Source organism: Tigriopus californicus, chromosome 4, assembly GCF_007210705.1.
Source record: "Tigriopus californicus strain San Diego chromosome 4, Tcal_SD_v2.1, whole genome shotgun sequence".
In the NCBI taxonomy this organism is placed as follows: domain Eukaryota; kingdom Metazoa; phylum Arthropoda; class Copepoda; order Harpacticoida; family Harpacticidae; genus Tigriopus; species Tigriopus californicus.
The window spans coordinates 3,722,021-3,731,680 of record NC_081443.1 but is presented as its reverse complement, the minus strand read 5'-3'; the positions used below and the strand labels follow the sequence as shown (position 1 = coordinate 3,731,680).

The following is a 9,660-nucleotide window of genomic DNA, read 5'->3' as shown; positions in this document are numbered from 1 at the left end:
TATGAAGGAGGCATTGAGCAAGTCCGTTTTTCAGTGAAAGATGACATCATTCAACCTGCTATAACCTTTTAAAAAATGATATGCAGACGAAGGACAGTTGGGATTATGTCGATTCCCAAAGCATTGTGTTCCTCTTCTTGCAGAAATGTCCTCCACATACTATACATGAATTTGCCAACACTGTTCAACATATTAAAACAAAATTCACACACTCATTCACTGTAGAAGTAGCGCTGATTTGACAAATGCGTTTTTAGTTTAACATGAAACATGATCAGCAACAGAAAACATCTGGACTTTTGAGTTTGATTCACGTCCATGAAAGGAAGAAGAGGATAACCAAGATTTTTGGAAGCGACATTCCCTCAGGTGACCTCAGTTTTTAGATCTTTTTGTGGGGCCCCAGCGAAAGGTTGAATGATAATACTCTTCACAAAAATGTGGACGCTTTCCACGCCTTCTTTGTGAAGTTTTCGTCAGCTGATTTGAGGAGACATTAAGACTTGGGGTCTCATCTCAAGCTTCGTATTGGGACTATCATGGCTCAAGAACTTGGATATCATATTTGATGAAACTGTATATGTTAACCCTTTCTGAGTTTGTTCAACTGGGTTTGTTTCATTGTTGGTTTTACCTAAGTTATAGCAAATATAAATCAGAAGCACAAATACGGTCAATACACCTCGTACAACCACACAACAGTAAGACTTAATTTCAAAAGGATATGTATTAGCAATGACGTGGTATGCTTTTAGAACAGATGGAAAGCAAGTTTCGGTTTGAAAGCAAAAACTAGACCAATGTTTTAAAAACCATATTAGCCCGATGCTCTACAACCCCAGTTAATGCTTCGAATTCATTACATACACTTTATCTTGCTTTTTATCGAGTTGAATCTGATTCATCTGGTCTCGGATCATCAAATGCGATTAGTGCATGATGCTTCCTAATCTTAGTTTTATCGATGTGATTACCTAGATTGTACAAATAATACACAATAAAAGAGGCATTTTCAATCGATGGGTTGAAGTTTTATTAAATATTGCACATGGGGTGACGTCAGGTATGACCACATAAATAAAAATTTCTGCTTTGAAAACACAATGATCCTTTTTTTGTGACGAGAGTATGAAATGACTTAATTGTTTGTAATGCCTTAACTCTAATTGCCCTTGAGTTTTCATAAGAATAAAGAGTAACGAGAAGGAAATAAATAATCGAAGTAATAGATAGTTCGTTGAGACATAATACTGCAACTAATGATCGTAATTGGTAATCCCATCCCAGGAGCGACGAAAGAAGGCTCTTAATTGCCATCCGAGATCGATGATCGCGACCATCCTAGAACTTGAGCCTCTGGTTGATTCCTCGTGGTGGATTGGGGGAACTGGATGAGGGTGGGGAACTTAGGATTTAGGATGGGGTTTGCTGTTTTTTTGGAACATGTTTAAACACTTAATCTGAAAGAAAATGAAATGGAGAAAGAAGTTACGGAAGTGTCTTTTGAACTGATACGAACGAGAATTGTTTTCGAGGCAAAAGTGAATACTTTAATAAGGAAAAAGCAGAAGGACGATGGTCCGAAAAAAGCAGCACAGGAATAGGATCGGGATTGAGGTGGTCAGGGATTGCAGGAGAGGAGGAAGCTCATATACCAAATTGATAATGCAAATGAACGAGTGTGAGTAGCAAAGCAGTCCTTTGATTGGGAGACAAAGCCACAAATATATTCGAGTTCATCAAGAGTATAAAGCACAATGTTAATTGGACCAGCCAAAACATAAGAATGGGTTGAGCAAATATATGGCATAATGTTATTTCAAGTGTCTAGCACCCAGTTTCAGGCCCGTCTCTGAATAGTTCGCCTTAGGTTCAAGGCTTTATCCTGCAACTTTCTCATTCTGTAATTGTCAGCAAACCTCTGATACCAGGCAATAACCTGTCGACTGGGTGGGCTTTCCGGCCTCAATCGAGGCCTAGACTCGCTAGTTTGTTGTTGCTGTTGCTGTTGTTGTTGTGTACTAGACTCATGAGGTCGGGAGTTTGATTGTTGTCGCAACAGCTGCAGCTCTTGGGCTTTTCTTTTCCGCAAAAGCTGACGCTGTCTTTGTCTTTGAATTTGTCTCTGTCTTTTCTCTCTTGTGTTGATCAAAACTTGAGCAACTTGTTCGATTTCCTCGCGAATCGCATCCTTTTGCTTGGCCAGGTTCTGCTTTTGCTGCTCTGAAAACATCCGTTGTCTCAGCTCGGCCTGGAATCTCTTGTCTTGCGCCTGGAGTTGGTCTAAAAACATCTCATGCCGAACGGCAGTTGCCTCAAGTCGTTCAATTCGTTCCAAGGTTTTGGTTTGTTCCACTTCAAATTGTTGCATTGCATTGGTCAAAGTCTCGAGCACTTCCAATTGGCGATGAGAGGCGTCTTCCAGAAGGTTAAGGCGTTGTTCGACGAACACGCCAGTGGAGTCGAAGTCGTTCAAAGTCTGCTTCATTCCGCTGAGCATGGTCATCTGTTCTTGAATTAGTTTCTCCAACTCTTGGACCTCGCCCTCATCAAAGATATCAGACTCATTAACATGGGACTCTCTGTGCCGACCCACGGCGTTGATAAGGTTTTCGATCATAAGTTCTTGCTTTTCACTCGCTCGAAGTAAAGCAGCTTTTCTGGCTTCATTAATCTCAACCGTAGCGTTATTGGAGCCCTCGGGTTCGGCGGATTCCTTCTCATCGTCCATTACTTCTTCAAGTTGGAGTTGTGCAAACTCTTTCAAATGGTCGGTTAGATTGAGTTCGGGAAAAGCGGCCTCTTGTTGTTGTATTTCTAGATTGCCATTCTCTGTGTCATGAGCGATGGTATGGTCAAAATCTCTCGGTTCAATGACGAAGGGTTTGTCTGGGGTGTCTTGAGAGACCTCTGATAATTCATCCACTTCGTATTCAGGAATTGCTTCAGGCTCTTCACTTTGGAGGACAAAGTCCTCAAAATCTGTCTCTTGCTCAAATGGGGAAATGGGTTCAAGGGCCTGATCTTCATTGCCAATAGAAGTCTCTTGAATGATACCATTCTCTTTAAAGATCAATTTGGCTGGCTTTTGATTCAGCTCGCCTCGATTATCAAGTATTTCAATCTCTGATGGATGTCCAAAAATGTCGTCGTGGTCGGTGATTAGTGAATCCGATTGCACATGTACGCCAGATCCGCTAATTGAAATTGTAATAGGTTTTCCACCATTGTTTCCATTGGGAATAATGATAACTTGGGGTTGTTCTCCTTGGTTGACAACTCTTGTGGTCTCGATTATCTTTTCCATTTCACTCTCATTGCTGACCCCGACCTCCTGCATAATTTCCTTAAGAATACTCTTCAGTTTACCCTCGGTGAGTAAAGTGGAGGCGTTTTCCTCCGCTCCATCCTCGTTGTCGTCCTTCTCTTCCTCCTCTTCCTCTTCAATGTCTTCGTAGTAATCACCAAGATCAGGGACTTCCGTCGTCACCAATGGCAGTTTTGGAGGACGAATTGGTTGAACGCTTGGGATATCCTGCGGTCGATTGTTGAAGATATCCATAAAATGAGTCCCCGGCTCACCTTGAGGCCCTGGAGGGCCAATGGGGCCCCTCGGGCCAGTGGGCCCCTGAGGCCCAGGAGGACCCGGGGGACCACGTAGTCTATCAATGAATTTTAACGGGAAAGGTAGCTCCTCTGCTGCATCTGAAGGGGACGGAGTTGGAACCCTTCTGATTTCTGGTGGAGCCAAGAATAGTTTGGCTGGAGTCGTGTATGAAGTCTTTGGTGTCAGATTGATTTTTTGAAGAAGCTTTTCAGCTGACTCCATGTTCCAAACTTTGCCTTTGGGAGGCTCAAATTCGGAGGCCCTCAATGCTGAAACAACCTCGACCATTGCCTTATGGTCACTCTTTCCTTCTTGAACCTTCTTAGCCTCATCTTTTATCAGATTGGCGAAAGATGTTCTATAACTCCACTCTCCTGTGGAAGGAGTTTTGAATTGGTTGGGCGAGAACTGGTCAAAGTTTTGAATGTCCTCTCCGACCGTTCGCAACGTTGGTCTGGGCAAAACTCGAAGTTGCTGACTTTTGGGAACACGTTCCTCGGGCTTGGGGCGGCTTATTTTGTGGAGTTGCTCAATCATAGTGTTCAATCGGTTCTCTTTTCTTTTCAACGAATGCAACCTTTTCCTCTGTCGGTGACTTGGGTTCTCTTCTTGCTCTTTGATTTTGTTTTCATGCTCTTTGATCATTGACGACACTTTCTTCTTGAGCCCGATGAGTTTCTGCATCTCGTTGTGCTCTTCAGTGTCACTCGATTGAAGAGGCAATGACTTGGGAGTAAGAGCATCGTTGGGATTTCCAGTAAAATGAAATACTGACCCGTCTTTTGTCCTTTGCCTTGACGTTTTGAAATCAAGCCATTCTCCTGCTTCGGGTTCTTTGAATTCCACGGGGTCCAACGCAGTAAAAAGGTCTTGAAGATCGTTGGTTTTCAACGTCACTACGCTGGTTTGATCCGGAGCCTGAGTGCTGATCTCCTCTTGAGAATTAAGATGTTGAAACAGTTTCTTCAATTCTGTTGTTCTGAGAGTAACTGTCGCCTCCTCTTGAGGTTTCGCCTCTCCATGAATCTTCGTCTCATCCCAAGGGACTTTTGGGGCTGAGCCAGTGCGAGCTGTATTCAATAAAGCCTGAAGATCAGACACCTTGATCTTGGGATTAACATCTTCCCAGGTTGAAGAATTCTTGGGGAGCTTAAATTCGGTCGGGTCCACGCTTTTGAAGAGTTTTTGAAAATCAGTTAGCTTCATGGTGGTGATGCTTTCAAAGGCCGTTGATGGCTGATCTGTTTCAGAACTAATTGGATCGTCTTGTCTCTCTGGTATTCTTGATGAATCTGGCCCGAATTCTTCCACTTCATCTTGTAACGCCAGAAATGCTGAGAGTGGAATGATTCGGGTTTGTTGAAGTGGTGGAATTCTTTCTCTTTGAGGCAATGGGACTGACTTCTCATCGTTGGTGGTATTTACCTGCAAACCTCGTCTTGGCTGGTTGGTAAAATCTTCAGACTCTGGAATTATTAGATTTGTCTCATCATCTTCAGTGTCCAAAGATGACCTCTGACCAAACGTAGAAGGATTAGAAAGAGCTGCAAAAAAACCGTCCTTCACCGTAAGCTTAGCAGAGCGGACAACATCCAAAGTCATTGGCATAGCTGTGGTCGTCTTAGGCAAAGCCGTGGTCGTTCGAGGCAAGGCCGTGGTCGTTCGAGGCAAGGCCGCGGTCGTCGTAGGCAAGGCTGTGGTCGTTGTAGGCATAAAATCATCAGGTGTGAACTTGGGAGAAGGGAGAAAAGGCCAAACAGCTTTTCCCAAGTTGGCCGGAGCCGTTGGCTTGTGGCGGAGGAATGGGTTTGCAAGAGTCTCCTCATGAAAGTCATTGATAGGTGGCAAGTTGCTTCCTTGTGACTGGACTGGAGACACATTGGCAATAGTTGAGGGTCCGGGAATGGTCCGAGATTTGAGCTGTTTGAGTATGGCGTCTGGTCGTCGAGTCGTAATGTTGAGTCGAAGAGGCTGTCGGGTCAATGGCCACCTTGGGGGAGGCTTGGCTACTTGTCTCGTATTTCGTCTAACAGTTGAGTCCTTATATGGAAGCAATGCTACTTGAGGTAAGGTATTAGTTCGTGGGACAAATATTTGTATGATAGGATGAGATTGTGGGGGCCTGATAACAATACCTCCAGGACCTTGAAATTGGTAGTCGGGTAGGATACAAGGTCTTTGATAATTATCTATTGATTCATTAGTAGTACATAATGGCAGGTCGTTAGTAGTTGAGCCATTAGAGTATTCTAAGCCATGACTGGTACCTTCATTTGCCGAATTTTGATTGTTTGATTGTAGAAACTGACCTTGTTGGGCTGAGCGCTTATGGCGGCGACCTAAAAAGGCTGGTGGTCGCGGGTGGGGACTGGGAACAACAATGTGGGCCGAGTCATGGATGCTTGGTCCGTGGTCATGACTGTTGGGGTGGAGGGGTTTGTAACCCTCATATGGCAAGTAATGAATCATGTACCCATGATGGGGAGGTGCTTTGTAAGACGGTGACTTATATTCGGGCTCTGGATGATGGTATTCCACTTTGGCCTTGTAAGTGGGAGGCTTATAGTCGGGACGGGGTGTGATATAAAGTTGAGAAGGAGAGTTGTAGTCTTTCTTGGGGTGTCCGTATTTGGAATCCAAGCCAAAAATCTCTTCTAAAGATCCACCGTGTTTTGGGGTCACATATCCGCTATGAGAATGGTAAGACTTTTGTGGCTCATGATAGTGAGGCGTTGGTTCCTTGTAGGCCGGTTTTGGTTCATGGTATTCGGGTTTGGGGGCATGATACTGGGGTGCCGGTTCCTTGTAAGCTGGTTTGGGCTCGTGATACTGTGGCTTGGGTTCATGGTATTGAGGAGCTGGTTCATGATATTCTGGTGCTGGTTCCTTGTAAGCTGGCTTGGGTTCTCGATATTTGGGAGCCACTTTAGGATACGATGGCGGTTTTGGGACATGATATTTTGGTTCTTCAGCATGGTAGGCAGGTTCATGATATTCAGGCTTGGGCTCATGGTATTTCGGTTTAGGTTCATGGTATTCAGGCTTGGGTTCATGATAAGCAGGCTTGGGTTCGTGATACACAGGCTTGGGTTCATGATATTCAGGCTTGGGCTCATGGTATTCAGGCTTGGGTTCATGATATGCGGGCTTGGGTTCGTGATAAGCAGGCTTGGGTTCATGATATTCAGGTTTAGGCTCATGGTATTTCGGTTTAGGTTCATGATATTCAGGTTTGGGTTCATGATAAGCAGGCTTGGGTTCATGATGTTCAGGTTTAGGCTCATGGTATTTTGGTTTAGGTTCATGATATTCCGGCTTGGGTTCGTGGTATTTCGGCTTGGGTTCGTGATAAGCGGGCTTGGGTTCGTGATAAGCGGGCTTGGGTTCATGATATTCAGGTTTAGGCTCATGGTATTTCGGTTTAGGTTCATGGTATTCAGGCTTGGGTTCATGATATGCGGGCTTGGGTTCATGATATTCAGGTTTAGGCTTATGATAAGCTGGTTTGGGTTCATGGTAAGTTGGTTTGGGTTCATGGTAAGTTGGTTTGGGTTCATGATAAGCGGGCTTGGGCTCATGATAATCAGAGAGCGGCTCATGGTAAGAGTCAGCATAGTACTTCGGCATTGGAAGACCAAATACCATTTCCAAACTGAAGGGATGGTCGGCGTACTTACTCTTTGTTTTGTACTCGTAGTGCTTTGGAGGAAGATACTTGGGTTTTGGTGGAACATAATCAGGTTTTGGATGCCCATATTTGGTATGCAAGCCAAAAATTTCTTCTAAAGAACCACCATGCACTGGTGTTGGATAGCCAAGAGGTTCCTTATGAGGTGGATTCATGACCATCATATGGTGCATGTGGGGATCATGGTGGTCATGGTGGTCATGGTGGGTCTCATGGTGGTCATGGTGACCATGGTGGGTCTCATGGCTCTGATGTCCGTGATGTTCATGATGAGATGGAGCATGATGCACATGATGGGGGTCAACCTCATGATGAGGTGAATGATGAGGTGCAACCGTAACCATTGCCACAGCCTCGTGGTGCCCAGAGTGATGATCCATGTGGCCATGAGTGTGATGATGTGTAACCAAAGAATGCTCAGGGGCATGTTCAACCTCGTGAATCTGATGGTGCTCATTATGCACTGCTGTGTGATGTCCTGCGGTGGTCGTTCCATGGGCCACATGATGATCCTTTGTGGATATCTTCACGTGATGATTACTGTGACTTGAATGATGAGGCAACATGTGGGGTTCGTGATGTGGAACGTGCGCTTCGTGATGTGGCAAATGAGCGTCGTGGTGAGTTGCATGCTGCTCCTGATGATGATGATGGGAATGAGACTTGTGATGGGCTGGAATAAGCGGCTCCCGATGAAGCTGTTCAAAATGAGGAACGTGATGCTCATGGTGTGCCTCTTGAGCATGATGGTCATGATGGGACTCATGAGCGTGGTGGTCATGATGGTCATGATGGGACTCGTGAGCATGATGGTCGTGGCTGGCTTGATGATGTTCATGGTGAGGAATAGCAACGATATGCGGAGTATGTGGGAAGCTTCTTTGAGGTTGCAAAATTGGAATGGCTTCTTCAGGCAATTGGAGGTGAGATGGATGTCCCAAATGGTCCAACGTAGACCTCTTCTTCAGTCGTCGTGGCTGTAAGCTCATCCAATCAACATTGTCGCGGAAATTGGACATGAAATTCATCACTGAAGGGAAGCCTAAACTCATTGAGGAAGGATTTGATCGAGGAGCTGCAAAAGCTCTGACGTCGGACCTCTGGCCTCCGAAGGATCCAAGTGTAACTCCCTCCTCATCCTCCTTAATAGCTGGCTCTTCATACACAAAAATATCTTCCGTTTCTTCGTCACGTAGGACAGTCTCTAAAGCCTTGCCTTCACGAGCGGGCTGAACCACCGTTGCTCCGTCATCCTTGGTCTTGCCACTCACGAGATTCTCCTCAGAAACGCCCTTGACCTTGGCCAAGAGCTGAGAAAATTGTGTGATTCCGCCTCCTTGAACATGGGAAGCGGCCAGGAGCACCAATATCAAACCAGCTGGCCTCATCTGCAAGAAAAATGATAGACTTGTATGTAATGAAAGTGATTGGCCACCAGGTTTTTGAGAGCTTTGGTGATGATATTCAGGGCTAGCTTGTCATCATTAAGTCCTTGCTTTGACCAGATTTCATTCTTCAGTGCGAGAATTTTACACATCTATGGCCCTGAAACTACTCGGAGTTTTGCATGCGCTGTTGGTTGGAATTCGGTTGCGGCATCTGTTTCGATCTGGTCTGTCCTCGAGGGATAAATCAACTCGATTGAATGAAACTATACTATCCATATCACAAGTTGCCGCACAGATTTGTGCGATCGTCATCAATTCTCAAGAATGGAGATAATGGCTGAGAATGACGTGTGATTAAGCCACACATCAATCCCAAGTGACCATTGTTGCGCTTGGGAAATTTCACCAAAGAAAGGCATTATCAATATTAGCTATACCCCGTCGCAAACTGAAAAGAGTCAAATCATCCACAGCGACTCACCAGGATCGCAAATGCGCTTGGAACGAGTGAGGGTCAAATTTGAACAAGAGGGCTATACTGTTTCTAAACCATTATCATTGTTGGAAACTGATCGACCTGAGGAAAATTGGATCTCTATCGGAAATTTTATTTTCAGCTTCGTAATGAGAATTTGAGCTTGGATGAGGTCTGGAGCAATGAATGGTTTCTTGAATCAAAAAAATAGAACTTGGCCTGTCTAGTTAGGCACGACAATTGGAAGCAAGAATCCGAGCTTGTCCCAGTGTCTGTGTGCAAATTTGTATAACTACTGAGACTAAGCTATACGTAATATTAGTTGCAAAGTTATTTTAGTGAAGCATTCATATGCAATTACCTCTTGGGATTCGAAAAGCCTTGTAGAGTTTGCTTTGTATAGCTGTCCCGTCATCAACTCCTGTTCTTTTAAGACATTTATTTTCTCTGTTGATGCAAATTTTTAGTTCCAGATTGCATTTAAGGCGCAAAGGAATATCCA

General features: G+C 44.6%; 1 protein-coding gene across 1 annotated transcript; it reads right to left on the bottom strand.

Moving 5' to 3' along the window:
* Positions 1-1,697: 1,697 nt before the first annotated feature.
* On the bottom strand, positions 1,698-9,137 carry LOC131879731 (uncharacterized). Its single transcript, XM_059226130.1, has one exon. The coding sequence runs from the start codon at positions 8,681-8,683 to the stop codon at positions 1,841-1,843; it is 6,843 nt and encodes a 2,280-aa protein (XP_059082113.1). The 5' UTR covers positions 8,684-9,137; the 3' UTR covers positions 1,698-1,840.
* Between the last annotated feature and the right edge of the window lie 523 nt (positions 9,138-9,660).

Excerpts from the sequence above, each read along its gene's own strand:
- LOC131879731 (XM_059226130.1), bottom strand. The coding sequence starts at position 8,683 with ATGAGGCCAGCTGGTTTGATATTGGTGCTCCTGGCCGCTTCCCATGTT.